Source organism: Primulina huaijiensis, chromosome 9 (assembly GCF_012295235.1).
Source record: "Primulina huaijiensis isolate GDHJ02 chromosome 9, ASM1229523v2, whole genome shotgun sequence".
Taxonomy (NCBI): Eukaryota; Viridiplantae; Streptophyta; class Magnoliopsida; order Lamiales; family Gesneriaceae; genus Primulina; species Primulina huaijiensis.
Window position 1 is genome coordinate 18849743 of NC_133314.1, and position 17593 is coordinate 18867335.

The following is a 17593-nucleotide window of genomic DNA, read 5'->3' on the forward strand; positions in this document are numbered from 1 at the left end:
AAAAAAAAAAACTCACAAATGAAAGTTAAGTACACTATTAATTAACATATTAAATTAACATAAAAAATTACTTAAATAACCAAATGAAGATGACAAATTATAAAATAAATAAAATGGTAAAAAGGTAAGCTACAATTCAAACTCATATATTTATAATAGTAATAGATTATGGTTGGTCTATGCTTCGTGTAGAGTTTTTTCTCAAATTTCAATATCATTAGATCACGTGGACCTCACATATTTATCTGAAAGTTAACATGTATATTGATGATCCAAATATTAACATTTAACTACGTCATATGATGAGAATTTAGAATAAAATGATCCATTTTTTATATGAGCATGTGACAATGTACACTTAAAAGGGAAAATTCTAGAACATACATAGTGATTGCTTAAAATCATCAAATATACATGTTTTGGAAAGAGTTGGCCTTCATGTTTTCAAGAAATCACAAAATGGAATGAGTTAGATTTGGTCTTAACGTGATTCTAATTTTGTTCGGCCAAGTTTGCCAGATTAATATTTTTCGATCGGCCCGATCGGTTTTCATCTTAGAGGCCCAGTCCACTTTTAGAAAGCCGGACGAGGTGGCCGGTGATTGAACGTAGACCGTAAAGTAAATGAATCCGATTAATCCTATGGGTCAGGTTACTCAGGTTCCTTTTAATTTGGGTTCTACGCTTTGGGCCCCGCCCGTGCCGACGCCTCCTCCGTCGCCACCTGTGCTGCCTCCTTTTCCACCTCCGTCGGCTTCCTCCTGGACATCCGCCAATGTTCGCAGTCGTCTTGAGGAAGTTCAGGATTCCTTGAATCTCGCCAGAGCATTGTAAGAAAGCTTCAACTTGAGTTATGTTCACTTCAATTTGGAATACGTGATTAGAGATTTGTTGACTGTCTTTGCCTTTTTGTACTTAAAATGTGATGTCGTCATGGTGATATTAAGCTTAAACAAGTTTATTCTGGAAAAAAAAACTACATATTGGTCCCAGTTAGATTTCGAATTTATAAATTTCCTCTCAATTTTGTAATAGTTTTTCAGCTTTGAAATTGTTTCGGTGAAGTGATCTCAAAACGAGCTTTGAGAAAGGATTAAAAAGTTGAAACTAAGTTTAGGTTCTTGTTGCAGGCGTTGTAGCAGACACCTGGCTAGGTGCTAATATACTTGAAAACATCTACTGCAGTCAATATTCTAGATTCAATATTGTGGGTGTGAATGGACCCATTGTTAACGCCCTACGCCCTACTTTGAATGGAAGTTCATGAAACTGAAAACGATATTTACATAGAATGGTTTGGAATTCATTCTTTTCATTGGGCACCAGAGACTGCCTATATTTTATATTTATCTTGTGTTGCTGGTCTAGAAACCATTTTTATTTTCGTTGATTTTGATTGCAATGCTTATTTGAACAGGAAAAAAGAGTTGGAAATGATCATTTTGATGAAAGAGAAGGAAGGACTTGTCGAAGGTGAAGATAGAAGGAATATTAACTTGTCACTTGATGGGTTTTCTAAATTTATGAAATATAATCAGGTTGAAGCTGAGTTCCAAGAATCTATGTCACTGAATGCTACAAATGCCATAATGTCGAAACTGAGATTTCAGCTGGAGCCATTCAGGGTTGCCACAGACAAGAACAGTCCATGGGAAGAAAAATCTTCTGTTGAAAGGTTTGCCAATAACATAATGAAGTACAAGAGAAATAAACTTTGGCGGAAAAGGAAGAGAAGGAGAATAGCCGAACACATAGCCAAGGTAGTATAATGTGATTAACTTTCTTCTGTAGTTTTTTAGTCTTTATTTTTTCACTATGTAATTTGATTAATGATTTAACCTCAAAATTTTCATGGTCTCAGGAGAGCGAGAGATTTGATCAAATAGATAAAGAAGCTGATGAATGGAGGGCCAGGGAGATTGCCAAAAATATAGCACAACGAAAGGTAGTGACTTGCATAATATTTACTTCTTAATTATGTTATTTATAGTGTGTTTTATTTTTTAGATCAGCGCCTCTTCTTGTCCCTTTGGCTAAGTAAAGACGTCATATGATCTTGCAGGTAGAAAAGATGAAGGAAATAGCCAAGCTTAAGGTAAAAGAGGAGAAAAAGAGGCTGGAATCTGAGGTGAGGGGTGCTTAGTATACATTTTACTTTATGTTAGTATGCTAATCTAATCTGAATCATTTAAAAACCTTTGTTGCCTCGCGATATATATGTTCCTTGTATCACAGATGTCTGTCTAACTTTATGTTATATATGTTCCTTGTATAACAGATGTCAGGCTAACTTTATGCTCTTTCTCAAACTGTCTCGTCCATTTCTATGATAAATGTCAAAATACATATTTTCTAAAGCAGAAGTTAAATATTATCTCCGACTTTTTTCTAGTGGAAATTATAGGGGGTTGGTCACTTCTTTTGAAATTGTTTGCCATTAGTTTGAAATGTTTTCATGACCCTTCATACATGTTATAGTTTCTCATCTGACGCATGCATAGAAACATAACAAACAGGCAGAAAGTTCTAACTTATTATTCCTTCTCCATGTAGTTCGTTTGAAGAGAAGCATAACTTGCATACTGCTTTAATGATTAGGAGTTACAATATGATCGAGTTGCCTTATGTTAACATTTGACCGTCCTCTTCATGATCCATGCATCAAATATATCTAATGTTCCATATACTTTCAAAATACTAGGTGGTTGTTACCACTTGCAAATTCTTTTTTTTTCCTGTTTACATCCTTTTTGTCTAAACCTAATCTCCTGATAATTGAATCATATACAATTATTTGCTGTCATTGCTTTGAGGATGTTCATTTGCTCCGTGTTGTTAGAGTTGTTTTATCTGCTCCCACTGAATATTTTATTCCCTCTTTTGGTTTATTTCCCTTAAGCGGATTAACCAAACGAAATAACCCTATTATAATCTAATTTCAGCTTGAGATGGTGTTGATTGTTGAAAAGCTACAGGAATTACGTTCTATCAGGATACTGAAATTAAAAAAACAAGGTAATTACATTTATAATCTAGTTTCTAGATAAAGAGCTTTGCAATATTGAGTACTTGCGGAATTATTGTTGACTAAAAGGCTCTGTTTACCAGTTGGAGCTAAGTCATGTCGAATTCTTATCAGTTTAGAAAACAGATGAGAGAATTTATGTGATGAAATTATATTATCATACAGGTCATTTTCTTCCCAAAGAGGATGACAAGTTTCTTGAAAAAGTGAAAGCTGCGGTCGAGGAAGAGGAGCGTCAAGCAATGGCTGCAGCAGACACAGATGCTGCCAAAGATGCCATAGTTACTGCCGAGGAATCAAGAAGACGTATCCAGAGTGAAGTTCCATACTCAGAAGAACACGAACATATTCATGCTGGAGGAAGGGAAAATCAAGACCAGAACAATGAGAGCGCAAACAACTCAGTTCCAATGCCGGTTCTTAAGAAGGAATCAAGTCATGGATCAAAAGAACCTGGTTCTGGCAATGCCTATGATTCTGTTGCTAATTTGCCATTGGAATTTTACCATTGCTATCATGGCAGCAATACTGATATGGGCACACTTATTGAGGTGATCTCGATTAATGTTTCAAGTTCCTTGACTTTTTCTTGTACTTCCCCTCATATGGCTGGAGATTTGATTTAGCTGCAAAGTCCTCTTTCACTTTCGGGCTTTCTTCCCTTTTCTTTTGTTGTGCAGAAGCTGTGTTTCTTGGCAGGATACAAGTTACTGAGTACTTGTATAACCACGAGATTAGTTTTCAGTTGGGGCTTTGTCACTTGAAATGATTCCAATTTTTCTATTGCATCACAATAGCCAGTCAAATATTGCCATATTCATGATTTATGACAGGTTGACAGCTCCATGCGTCGTCTTATCTAATGCAATTTTATCATTCCATGCAGGTAAGAAGAACATGGGATGCATATGTAAGGCCTAGAGGAAGGTATGTAAAAAGTACTCACTCTTAACCAAGTTAACTTTCTTTTAAATTCACGTTTATATGCATAGTGGTCGGTCAAGTAATGGGAAACAATGAAAATCTAACCAAAATAATGTAATATTCACGAGATCAAAGAGCTTCAAATCTGAGCCAATTGGTTCTTATTGCAAGCAAGTTTAACAACGTTGAAATTTAGGAAAGTCCGCGAACATGATATATAATCCTCATCACAAAATTTTATTGCACAATTTTAGTTAATACTCGCATTATCACTTATAATTCTTTTACTCACTTGATATCTTCCACATTTCACTATCCTTTACACCATTGAGTTTATTCTTGTGTTACGCTTCCTTAATTGAACTCAACTTTAACGCAGCTGCATACCGGGACATTGGGTTCAAGCTCCCCCTCCAGCAGATGAGATATGGGCATCCTACCTGATGAACAGACCAGATTCTTAAATGAGCCAAGGATGAAATCATAGTGTAATTCGAGACGGTAGCGTTGTTCCATTACGAACAAGAAAGATGATTCAACTTTTGTACTCACAATGGGTATTAACCGAGGGCGAAGTGACTTGTGTTCCTCTAGTGGTGGCGCTACTGGTAATTCTCATCTAAGACATCCACTTGGGTAAAACTTGTCTTCTCGTTGATGTTGTATCTGTGATCACTTTGTATAGAGGGAACAGACTTACTAGTTAATTCAGAATTAAATTATATGCTCGAAATTGTTAGGATAAAAACGTGACAAATACTTTTATGAAATGATTGTGTATAGATTAGCAGTAAATTGAATATTAAAAGGGGATAAAGAATTATGTACGTTCATGACAACTCATGTTACTATTAGTTGCGGAATTTCAAATATATCCAAGTGTATTTTTGTTGTTTATTTAAGTAAGACAATAAACTTCAAATCTACAACTTACATGTTTATGTTGTATTTCATGTTAATTACGATGTATTTCAAGTTCACCAAATAATGATGTTATTTGAAATTGATTTTATTTTATGTTACTAATGTGTGAATAAATAAGATGTGAATTTAAAATTTGATTTTTTATTTTCTTGTAAACAAGAAAAATATAATTGAAATCCATTCATATTCAGTTTCTCAAGTGTACCCTTATATAATATGGTTTGACAGAAAATATACATTTTAGCTAAGTGAAAAACAGAGAGGAAATTTAGACTCCATTTAGAAAAGTACTTTTACAAACGTTTTTAGTGTTTTGTAAGTTAAAATTTTAAATTTTGTGTTTTTATAAGATTTAAGTAAAACGTTGTTGAAAATGTTTTGAAAAATTTTCAAACTGTTTTAAAATTAATTTTAAATATAAAATCGTATGTTTTAAATAGTTTTCTAAACACATTTTCGACTCTAAAAATATCTCATTAAAATAGTTGTCCAAACATATTTTTTTAAACTAACTTTTAATACATTTTATAAAAAAACAGTTTTATAAAAATGTTTTATAAGTATTTGTTCAAACAAAGTTTTATATTTGTTAGGAAATAAATTTGCGTGTCGTCCCAAACAATATTTTATTATAAAATTTCTTAATATTTTTTTAAAAAATCAATATAATTACTTTCAGCATATTGATTTAATGATAATTTTCTATATAATTTTGATTAAATCGAAATGGCTTAATTAAGGGGGTGTATTTGTTATAGACTTTTAATGAATTTTATGGAGTTTAAAAGTCCAGAGGTATTCAAACTAGACTTTTATATACTCCATAAAAGTTTAGTGGTATTCAATGTAAATTTTTGTAGAATTTTAAAAAGTCATGTGGTATTCAAACTTGAATTTTAAAAACTCTACAAAAGTCTATAGGTATTCAAAATGTCAATAGACTTTTAATGAATCTATGAAATTCTATTAAGTACAAGAATTATAGCTTAAGGTACAACAATAAAATGTCAACAAAAGTCTTTGATTCAACCTAAAGATTTGTATGTACATTTAATTGAGAAATCTCATAAATTCACATACTCAATACAAACTTTCATTCTTTTCTCATCTATTTATTTTTCTTTTTATTTGTACTTTTTTAAAACATAATTAAAATTTAATTTTTTTTATTAATTATTATATAACATTTTATTTTTAATTATTTTCTTTAATTTTAGTTAATCTATATCTTAAATTATTGTATAAGCAAATTCATACCGATACTATACCAAAATTTTCGTTATACCGAACCAAAAAAACCTTACATTTTAAAAAAAGTTATAATTTATTGTTTTAAAATATTATATATTTTAAAATTTTGTATATTTTTCCGTTATTTCGGTATATATCAAAATTTTCAAATTGGATATTGTTACCGTACAGAAAAATTCGGTATTGTTACCGTACCGTACCGAAATCTTCGGTATACTTAAAATTCGGTAAATTCAATATTTTTTGTTACGGTAATCTCGGTATACCAAAAATTCGGTATTTTTTCTCACCCCTAACAGTGCTTGTATTGGCATGTGCTATATTACACAATTTTCTTTGAAAGAAGTGTCAATTTCATGAATTTCAAATTGAACTATATAATGAAGCTCAATTGTCTTCATCAGCACAAATTTATGAAGGTGACGACTTTGATCAGTTATTTAATACTCAAAAACAACGAGCAAATGTTAATGCAGTGTTTTTATAACCGGACCGTTAATCGAACCGGTCAAGCCTTAAAAAATGGTTCAACCGGTTCAACCGAACGGTCGAACCGGATCAATAAAATTAATATTTTATTTATTTTATAAATAAAATAGTAAAATATTGATTATTTATGTTTTTATAGTTTTTACTTAATTTTTAAGATGAAAATTACAACAAATATCCAAATAAACATCACTTTTCAAATTCAAAAATCCAAATTACACCTAACATGTAACCAAATAGTGATGACCAAGAAAACAACAAGTTTAATTATACAAAAAAGTAGTAAACATCAAGTTTCTTATACAAAAAAGTATCAAACATCCAGTTTCAACTTTCAAGTTGCATCATTTGATGCCCACACCGCATCCAATTCTTGAAGTGTTCTTTCGTAGTCATTATCATCTTCATCCCCACCATCCAAAAGTTCTTCCAAGTCCAAAGAAGGTGTTTCTTGCATTTCACCAACACCTTTATCTAAATATTTTTAAAAAAATTAAAATAATACATGTTTAGCAAACAGAAAGCAAAAATTTGTTAAAAAATTTTTACGGTTTTTCTGGTTTAACCGGTTTTTTCCGGTTAAACCTGTTTTCCGGGTTTTTACTTATCTCCGGACCGGTCTGGAGGCCGGTTCGCGCTTGAACCGGTCCGGTCTTGTTTGGAGAACATTGTGCTAATGCATTGAGGGATACCATAGCCAATGGAACGTAGAACAATGTTGATCAAATTGTCAGTAATGATTAGATTTTTTTTTATAAAAGGTTACTCATTATTTTGAGTGTTCTTTTAATAAAATTTTATTATGAATTTATAAAAATATTGTTCATTAATATGTTGAATTGACATAAAGAATTGAAAATTTGATTTCAATAAATTGGATAGTTCATTTGTCGTTTTTCACAAATTAAATTGATTTAACTTTTAAGTAAGTAAAATTCATTTACATTCATAAATAAAAAAAATAATTTAAAATTGAAGAGGTTATCTATGTCCAATAATTATTTTAAAAAAATTAATAAAAAATAAATCACAATTATAAACTTCAAAATTCACATAATTCTATGAAAAAGTTTACAAAAGTCTACAAAAATCTTGAAAAAAAGTCTATAAGAGTCTATGAAATTTGTTTTACAATTCTATGAGATTCTATAAAAGTTAATAAAAATTCATCAAATTCACAAAAGTCCATCATATAAAAAAAGTCATTAAAAGTATTTGAAAGTATAGAATATATACAACCCTTAAGTTTCATGTCGTTTGTGAATTGATTCCCTTAAGTTTCCTTTGCTTAATGTCTAAAGTTCGGGGAGGCTAGAAACAACTACCAAACAGGATTCAAATTAATTAGTCTTTGAATAAAACAGATTTTGTTTATATTTGTTTTCAGTTAGAGTCCCACATTTTACAAGAATTCGTGTCAAACGTTAAAGAAACAAAATGTACATCGACAATATTGAATATAAATATATAAATATATATATATATATATATATATATTTATAAAATTCCAAAGCGTAGTCAAATTTCATTTGACTTGACTGCGAGTCAATCAAATATACGTTGACTTCTAACTCAATATATTTATGTCTAATTGGAGTGTTATGGGCAAATTCATGTGACTTTTTAATCAATTTTATTTAGATAAATTTTAAATTCATGCTAATGTGATTGTATTTCCAATTATTCACTCACTTCGTCACATCCAATTTGTACGGAAGTGTAGAGAAAAGATAATGAAAATAGCGTATGTCTATTGTGAGACAGTCTCACGAATTTTTATCTGTGAGACAGGTCAATTCTATCGATACTCACAATAAAAAGTAATATTCTTAACATAAAAAGTAATACTTTTTCATGGATGACCTAAATAAGATACTCGTCTCACAAAATGCTACATGTGAGACCGTCTTACACAAGTTTTTGTCATGAAAATATAACAATCACAACAATTGTAGATGTTTCAAATTCATATTTTAAGTGGATCATAGTTATACACATATATAATTTTGATACGTTTTCTATCAATTGTGTTTATATTTATCATCATTATTTTCATCAATGAAATAACACACATTTATTAGATGTGATGTAATATATCCAAATTTTACACATAAATATATGTATTAGTATGAATTTAAAATTTATCTAAATAAAATTGATAAAAATGTAGATGAATTTGCCCATAACACCCCAATTACACATATTGAGTTAGAAGTCAACGCATATCTGATTGAGTTGACTCGTAGTCAAGTCAATGAAATTTGAAATCTTATTTTCAACGTCACAAACGCATTACTTAGCAAAATTAGTAACAAAATACTAAATTCATAACAGTTTGACAAAGAAAAAAACATTTTTAAACATGCTATCATCTATTTTAATATCCAATCAAATCAAATATATATATATATATATATATATATATATCCATTACTTAAAAAAAAGACATAAAAAAGCTAAAAATAAATAATCCCACTAAAACAATTAATGCTAACCACCACCTAAAGCGATACAAAACCTTTTTACAATTTCAAAAAACACACCCTCACCACCCTATCCCAAAAATAGCAATCTACCCCTTAATAATTCTTCAATCAGCAATTCACCCCTAACTTATTATGCTCTCCTACGGCCATCGGAGTATTGAGAGAGCGGCACCACTTCCTGCAACGGCGTGGACAGCGGCGTCGGCAAAGGAGAGTTCCGGCAAACGGGGCACGAAGCATTCAGCTTAAGCCACGCATCCACACACATAACGTGGAAGCAGTGCCTACAATCCGGTAGCATCCTCAGCATTTCCGCTTCCCTATATTCGCACAAACAGATCGAGCAAACGTTTTCGTTTCCCGCGTTCCCGTTTCCCTTCGAGAAGACGAACTTCGGGTACGAGTTGATGACCGCCTGATCGAGCCCGACGACGACGTTTTGCGAGTCGCTCTCGTCATCCTCGGCGACGAAGATTATCCGGGGGAGGTAGACGCTGTTCTCAGTGGAGGGGTTCTGGTCTGTAGAAGACGGGGAGCGACGGTGTTGTCTGCGTCGGCGTGTGGTTGCTGAACGGCAGCAGATATAGGATGCAAGAAGGACGGTGGAGAAGAGAACGAGGAATCCGAAGGCAATAGCGATAGCGTATCCGAGACCTATGGAGCTGAGGTTCTGAGAGAAGGAGGATTTGACAGTTGTGGTGGTTAGCGGCGGCGGCGGTATGGGTAGGGTGGCGGACATTGGGAGAGGAGGAAAGTGGTGGTGGGGAAGAAAAGGGCCATCCGGAAGGAAGGAGAAAATGATGGGTAAAATGGGGTAAGGGAGAAAGTGGGTGAGGCGCTTAGTTGCAGCATTTAATACACAGCAACTCATTTAATTACCAACACGAGAAGATGATGCTGACAACCACAACTATTAAAACTCTTACAAAAATAATTAAAATTATATAATAAAAAAATAGATTATAACTTAAATTTGACAATATAGATAATAAAATTATAAACAGACAATCACGCCTATAAAAAAATAAAATTTTTCTCTAAATGTATTCTACAAGTAATTGTTTTTTTTCCCTTAAATATCAACAAATTGACAAAAACTTATGTGAGACGGTCGCACATGTCGTATTTTATGAGACATATATCTTATTTGGGTCATTCATGAAAAAATATTACTTTTTATGTTAAGAGTATTACTTTTTATTGTGAATATCGGTAGGTTTGACTCATCTCAAAGATACAAATTCGTGAGACTGTCTCACATGATACTTATTCTAACAAATTGTAGTATGTCTCACAAGAGACTTATTCTAACAAATTGTAGCATGAAAGAGGTCATGAATCCAATGAATGGTATGCTTCATATTGTTGAGGAACATTGAATAGGAGTTTTGGAGTGTCGTTTTGGGTTAACGTTGGTGTGAAATTTGAATTGTGTAATTTGGAATGGGAATTCAAATAGGTTTTTTGCCATAAATGATAATAAATGGGATTATAAGACATCAATTTTGACATTCATATACCAGTTACCGGATCAATATTAAATGTCAAATTTAAATTTCAAATGTACAAGGATTAAAACAAAATTTCTAGATTGAATATAAAAATAAGATGTACGATCTAATTAAACTTATAGAAAAAATGCAATTAAAGAAAAATTAAAATATTTTGGTACATAAACTATTGACAAATTGACACATGAATTATTGTAAATGATTTAATTGATATATGATCTAACTAAAAATCAAATTTATTATTAACTTCATTTGTTTTTAAGCTTGATTTTTTTTTAATTTAATTCAACAATTTACACATTTTTTCAAGATTTTTTTCAATAAAAAATAGTTTTATTTTAAAAAAATTATATTATGATAAATAAGTAATATAGTGTTTATATTAAAATATTATAATTATTAATTATTATAAATATATCTCAACATATAAATTATATAATAAAATATAATATATTAATAAAATGATATAATTTTTTTATCAATAATTTGTAGTTATATATTAATAAATAAATTATATATGTAGCAAAAAAAAAAAATTACTGTGTTGATAAAATATAATAAAATAATAAAAAAAAAAGCTTCCAGAGCATCAACACAATCCCTTCATTTTCCCGATTTGTTTGATTCTAATAGTCGAAAGCTTCTTACATTTATTTTATATATTTCTGATGATCTTCATAGTTTTTCAATTGTAATTTATTTTAAAATAAAAAATATTTATTTTATTAAAATTTTATAAATATATTAAAATATAACTTTACATATGATTTATTTTTTGATTACTATTTTTCTAATATATATATAATATAGGCAGAGAAAAAATAGTTTTATTATATATTTAAAAATATTATATCAATATAATTTATTATTTAATAATTCCAATATTTTTATGAAAAATTTATCATACTTATTTATTATAATATAATTTTAATTTTTTTTAAATTTTAATCAATAAAATAATTATATAGTTTAATTAATAAAAATAATTGGAGTTAAAAGAAATTTTGACGAAGTAAATTTGTTTTTTTATTTGTATTACATATCAATTAAATTATTTACAATAGTTTTTTTTATTTAATCAAATTGTCATATTATCATTATCGACGCCAACACCGACCAATCGCACCGAAAAAATGCTAGTCAGCCAATCTAGGCGACCTTAGGGTGGTAGTATGACGAATTAATATGGATTGTACCTATCATAATAGTCCGACTTCCAAACTATGGCCACAACCACGTGTGTGGTTAGTGCTCTGGCTATAGCTTCGGTTGCATCGGTCTTGTTGACGTGATTTCGGACAATAGTGAAGATTTCGGCGACGGGACGACGGTCTTTCGAAATTTTTACGACGGGTAGACACGATGAAAAGAAGAGATGAACGATTGAAATTTGGAAATAGATGAAAGATCTAGGCCTGGAATATGAAAAGATATAAATATACAAGTTATTGGACCAGTTAATGAGACAAGCCCATTAACTTTCAAATGGGCTTAGTTCATCCTTTTCTTTTCTTTGTTTATCATGAATCTTAGGAATATTTTCATTTTTTAGTGTAGTAATTATAATAAATAATAATTAATAAAATAAAGTAAGAAAAAAAATTGTAAAATTAATGTATTACACCTACTAAATTGGCTTCAATATTTTTTCAAATAATCTTGGTCACGCGTACTCGATAGACGTAACTTATTTTTTTTTAAAATTTTTAAAAATAAATAAGTCACGCCTATTCTTATTTTTTTTATTAAAATTTTTTCAATTCATATCACGCCAATGAAGTGGGCGTGACATGAACGGAAATAAATTATTTTTATTAAATTTAAAACCATGAGAAGCGTAACATGAATTGAAATTTTTTTTTTAAAAAATAATTTAAATGTAAGTCATGACTTATTATTGCTATATTTTTTTTAAAAAAAAAAAACTTGACGTCTCAGCCAGTCTAATCAAGAAACGTACACATATATATTAAAAGTTACCAAAATACAATCTTAATAGTTTCGAACTTATTATTATATTATATATTTTTCTATTAGAATAAATAAAACTAAAATAAAATTGAAATTGATGTATTATGTGTATTAAATTGGCTTAATTTTTTTTTTTAAAAAATGCAATGCAAAGACACGCCTACTTGGTAGGCACACATGCATTTACCTTTTTTCTAAAAAAATAATACAAGTGACTCGCTATAATTATTTCAAAGTTGCACATCTCGACAGTACATGTATTAAAAGCTGCAAAAACATAGCTTTTATAATTTCGAATACATTATGATATCATATATTTTCTCTATAAATTGAATACTTCATTTCCTCACTTCATTCATCCGTTTCATAATTTTTATCAGTAAGTTCTTGTAAATGTTTGAATTTATTTTTCACTTCCTCCAAATTTTTATTAATTTGATTTTTTTTTTTTCGTGTTTTTACAGATAAATTTTTATTCCACCGTATATTAAGGTATGTATACTAATATAATATAAATTGTTCCGGTTAAATATTAAATTTATAAATGAAATTATTATTTATGTTAGACTAATTTTATTGCATTATTTAAATTTTTTTTTACAATTTTAATTATTACGTGATTTTTTTAGTTATTATTAATTTTTGTAAAGAAATTTTAAAAATCATTTATTATGATAAATTTTTATTATCATTATTATTTTTTTAAAAAAATGTTTAAAAAATTTATGTTATATACTATTTTTTTTATAATATAATTTGATTTTTCAAAATCTCTTAAAATACAATATCACATATAATCATGAAATATAATAAAAGTTTTTTTTAACGGTTTATTGTATTAATTGTAATAATTTGAAGACAAATACATCGCATTGTTAGTTCTATTTAAAAAAGTCGGAGAAAGAGGGAAGCTTCATCTCCCCCTTCTGAGAAAGGGGAATGGTTATGTTTCCGACGATGGGGAGGTCCACGACGAGCTCGATCTCGAGCAAGTAGTCCACGTCCCAGTCGGCGCCGATGTCCTTGATCAAGCTCACTAGCACACTGTGTGGCACCTTTATTCCTACGTCTAGCACCGTATCGTCGTTTCCTTTCAAAGATCCTGGATCCGGAATCTCACCCGAAGCTATCACCCTACATCCATGTCCATCGAATCAATCCATTAACAATTTTATTTTACTTTATTTTTTCGACATAATAACAATAAGTACTGTTACATTTGATAAATAACAAAGAATTTATTGAGAGAGAGAGAGTGAGAGAACCTGTCGACGCTTTTGAGTGAGTATTTGATGTCGCAGATGGGAATGGAGACGCCGTAAGGGTTTTTAACGGAGACCTTGGCCAAATAAGTGATCCCCTGACGGCCGACGTCTTTGAGATCGACGTCCGTTATAGAAGCCTCAGGCTTCTTCATGTCAGCCACTTTGTCTGCGACAAAATTCTTAGCCTTTTCCACCAAATTCATTTTCGATTGAATGTAATTATTCAAACATCGAATGCGGGCTTTATAATGGGACGGGACACGTGTTGGATTCTGGCCACCTGCTCCGCGTAGCGACATCTGTGGGACGAAAACGCGAGTGGTGGAAACGCGTGTTAATGGATCACATTAGAATAGGAAATAAAGAATAATTCCCCAAAACAACTGCGTGAATAGGTGGAGCTAGTTCAATTTTTTTTTTAAATTTTTTAAAAAAGGAAAAATCTCGATGTGAGGGCTAGATACCATCCTGTTCATGATTGTTAGAGGATCATCAATTCGCATTTGCTTCATACAATAACAAAGATTGCCCATATCCCACGACCCGCGGTGCTGGAAATTAAGTTACTCGCTCTATTTCGACCTTGGCTTCTTCGCGGTAATATCTCTTCCCAGCAATCAGGGCCGGACTTTTTATGAGGTCAAGGAGGCCATTGTCTTATAGCCCGATCTTGAAGAGAGCCCGATCTTGAAGGGAGCTCGATATCTATATTTTCAGTTGTTAGTCTACCGAAATAAAAAAATTGGTCAAATATTAAATAAAAAAGATTAATTTGAATATTTTTTGTTTATAATTGATCAAAATCGATATTTTTTTTTCAAGTTCGGCTTGAGCAAATTAAACAATATCAAGAGATTTTTGAGTATTTGTTGAGTTTGAAAAAGTTAAAGAGTTAGCTTTTAACTAAATTTTCGCTTCAGGTCCGATCGAATATTGGTACGACTCTACCAGCAATCGTTCTCATCATGGGATCTTGAAAATATGATCTAAACGATAAGAAATGCAACTCTTTTTAATCATTTAAAAGTGATAGTCATGTTGTATTGTCAATAATTTATCTAATATGCATCGAATGACACCGACCTTGATTCTGAAAAAATAAAGAATACTAGATGGTTTGGTGTAATTATCTTGGCTAATTCATTTCGGTTCATCTATATATCCAATTCATTAAGTTTTAATTTCATGTAATTTTTGATAGATTAAATTAAATAAAAAATAAATTTTAAATAGATGATGTTTTCAAATTTAATTTGATATATGGTCATATATGGGCTTGCGCTATCAATAGAAGTATGAACGATATGTATATATGTGACTCGTTGGTGATAAACTGCTAAATTAATTATTATATTTTAAGAAAAAGAAACATAAAAAAAAGATCAGGAGACTACAAATATATTCGTATATTAATTTTCTCATCTATTTTAAATTTAACTTTAATACATAAAAAGCTTGTGTAAAAAATAGGAGGAGACAATTAAAAAAGAATAGGTCTCTTCTGAGACGCTCTCACGAATCTTTATCTGTGAGACATGTTAATCATACCGATATTCACAATAAAAAATAATAATCTTGACATAAAAAGTAATACTTTTTCATGGATGATCCAAATAAGAGATCTGTCTCACAAAATATGACGTGTGAAATCGTTTCACACAAGTTTTTAACCTATATATCATCGCAAGTATCTTACTACATCTGTCTTATATATTTAGATTTATGTATATTTTCACACATATTAAGAATGTTATTAGAAAATTAAAGTTTACGAATAAATTTTCACTTTTAACTTTATTTAACGAATGTTTTAATGTGATAAAAAATTTTCGGAGTAGTTTAATTAATTATTTAATGATGGGTAGATTTGTAAAATAATAAATAAAATAATACTAAATACTGAACTATATATTTGTGACTGGTGAAAAAAATGAGGCATTTATATTTGGGACGGAAGAAGTAATATTATAGTAATTAATTATGAGCTATTATAACTTATTTTGAAATAATTTCTTGAAATATTTGGATAATATTTTTAGATCATGTTTGATACATTAGACTGAAAATGAACGAATTCAATTTTAACATGGAATAAAAATAAAATTGAAAATTTTATTTCATTCCAATTATTGATAATGAAATAAATGAAAAAAAGAATAAAAACATTTTTAATAATAAAATTATTTTTAAACTAAAAATTAAAATTATAGCTACTCAAAATAATAATAATAATAATGATGATTGATTCTCTGTTAATTATTATAAAATTATCGTGAGTTAGTTTAACTATATAAATAATAATTATAATCATCATCATTATTATTATAACAACAATAATAAATAATTATATTATTATTATTATTATAAATATTAATAAATAAATCATATAATAATACTATTTCCATCTAACATTCTTATCAAGCATGTCCACACTATACTTATTAAAAAAAAAAAAGAATATCTACACTAAAAAAAAAAATAACAAAAAAAAAACAAAAAAAAAAAACAAAAAAAAAAAACAAAAAAAAAAAACAAAAAAAAAAAAAAATCCTATAAAACCTATTTTAATAAAAAAAAAAATAAAAATTAAAAAATAAAAAAGAAAAAAAAAAAATAATATATTATTTTTTTTTTTTCTTGTTTTTTAAATATTAATTTTTTTTTTTATTTTTTATTTTTAAATTTTTTTTTTAGTGGGGAAATGCTTTTTTTTTTTTTTAATAAGTATAGTGTTGACATGCTTGATAAGAAGGTGAGATGGAAATAGTATTATTATATGATTTATTTATTAATATTTATAATAATAATAATATAATTATTTATTATTGTTGTTATAATAATAATGATGATGATTATAATTTTTATTTATATAGTTAAACTAACTCACGATAATTTTATAATAATTAACAGAGAATCAATCATCATTATTATTATAACAACAATAATAAATAATTATATTATTATTATTATTATAAATATTAATAAATAAATCATATAATAATACTATTTCCATCTCACCTTCTTATCAAGCATGTCAACACTATACTTATTAAAAAAAAAAAAAGAAGAAGCATCCCAAAATTAAAAAATAAAAAAGAAAAAAAAAAAAAAAGAATATCTACACTAAAAAAAAAAATAAAAATTAAAAAATAAAAAAGAAAAAAAAAAAATAATATATTATTTTTTTTTTTTTCTAATTTTTTCATGTGTTCTTTTTTTTTTTTTTAAAAAAAAAAAAAGAAGCATGCCCACACTATGAAATAATTTTAAAACTAAGGTATCAAGTGGAATAGAGCATTTTTGTGACCACTTAAATAATACACGATTTTTTTAGAAGAAATAATACATTATTTTTGAACACACCAGATAGTACACACAAGAATCCACAGAGTATTAATAAGATAAAAATGTCAGAACATTTTATGTTTTTGTGATTGAAGAAGGTTGTTGATCAAACAGATAATTACATAGTCTAACCGAAGTTAATTCAAGGAGAAAACTAAATTTTCATAAGAAGAAGTTTTCCAAGTAGCATAACTGATAACAAAACCAGACTGATAAAGCATAAAAAGATATTGATAGCCAAACCGATTTAAGGGTGACTGATGAAGCCAAACTGATAGTTTATATAAGTTGATCAGTTCGTCCAAATCTATATATTCCCTAAAGAATAAGCATAATCAATGATTAATGATCAGAACACAGCTAAAATAGCGGATAAAGCTTTCCTTGCCAACAACCATTGAA

At 29.0% G+C, this 17593-nt stretch overlaps 3 protein-coding genes across 4 annotated transcripts; 1 reads left to right on the top strand and 2 right to left on the bottom strand.

Moving 5' to 3' along the window:
• Positions 1-412: 412 nt before the first annotated feature.
• LOC140984240 (U11/U12 small nuclear ribonucleoprotein 59 kDa protein-like) lies at positions 413-4568 on the top strand. Of its 2 annotated transcripts, XM_073451507.1 has the most exons (9): positions 413-830; positions 1131-1207; positions 1418-1760; positions 1862-1945; positions 2063-2128; positions 2943-3015; positions 3191-3576; positions 3912-3952; positions 4329-4568. In XM_073451507.1, the coding sequence occupies exons 3-9, from the start codon at positions 1434-1436 to the stop codon at positions 4411-4413; spliced, it is 1062 nt and encodes a 353-aa protein (XP_073307608.1). In that variant the 5' UTR covers positions 413-830; positions 1131-1207; positions 1418-1433; the 3' UTR covers positions 4414-4568. The 2 variants fall into 2 exon arrangements, with proteins under 2 accessions (XP_073307608.1, XP_073307607.1); XM_073451506.1 differs by lacking the exon at positions 1131-1207.
• A 4476-nt stretch (positions 4569-9044) lies between these two features.
• Positions 9045-9951, bottom strand: LOC140984958 (RING-H2 finger protein ATL67-like). Its single transcript, XM_073452666.1, has one exon. It carries the CDS (start codon positions 9836-9838, stop codon positions 9230-9232), a length of 609 nt encoding a protein of 202 aa, XP_073308767.1. The 5' UTR covers positions 9839-9951; the 3' UTR covers positions 9045-9229.
• A 3457-nt stretch (positions 9952-13408) lies between these two features.
• Positions 13409-14080, bottom strand: LOC140985175 (desiccation-related protein PCC27-45-like). Its single transcript, XM_073452942.1, has 2 exons — positions 13847-14080; positions 13409-13715 (listed from the first exon to the last, which is right to left on the bottom strand). The coding sequence occupies exons 1-2, from the start codon at positions 14047-14049 to the stop codon at positions 13463-13465; spliced, it is 456 nt and encodes a 151-aa protein (XP_073309043.1). The 5' UTR covers positions 14050-14080; the 3' UTR covers positions 13409-13462.
• Positions 14081-17593: the final 3513 nt, after the last annotated feature.

Bases quoted from the DNA above. Each gene is read 5' to 3' on its own strand.
- LOC140985175 (XM_073452942.1), bottom strand. From the start codon at position 14,049: ATGAATTTGGTGGAAAAGGCTAAGAATTTTGTCGCAGACAAAGTGGCT. The intron at 13,716-13,846 runs GTTCTCTCACTC...ACATGGATGTAG, and splicing joins TCACTCAAAAGCGTCGACAG to GGTGATAGCTTCGGGTGAGA.
- LOC140984958 (XM_073452666.1), bottom strand. From the start codon at position 9,838: ATGTCCGCCACCCTACCCATACCGCCGCCGCCGCTAACCACCACAACT.
- LOC140984240 (XM_073451506.1), top strand. From the start codon at position 625: ATGAATCCGATTAATCCTATGGGTCAGGTTACTCAGGTTCCTTTTAAT. The intron at 1,946-2,062 runs GTAGTGACTTGC...ATGATCTTGCAG, and splicing joins AAAATATAGCACAACGAAAG to GTAGAAAAGATGAAGGAAAT. The intron at 2,129-2,942 runs GTGAGGGGTGCT...ATCTAATTTCAG, and splicing joins AAAAGAGGCTGGAATCTGAG to CTTGAGATGGTGTTGATTGT.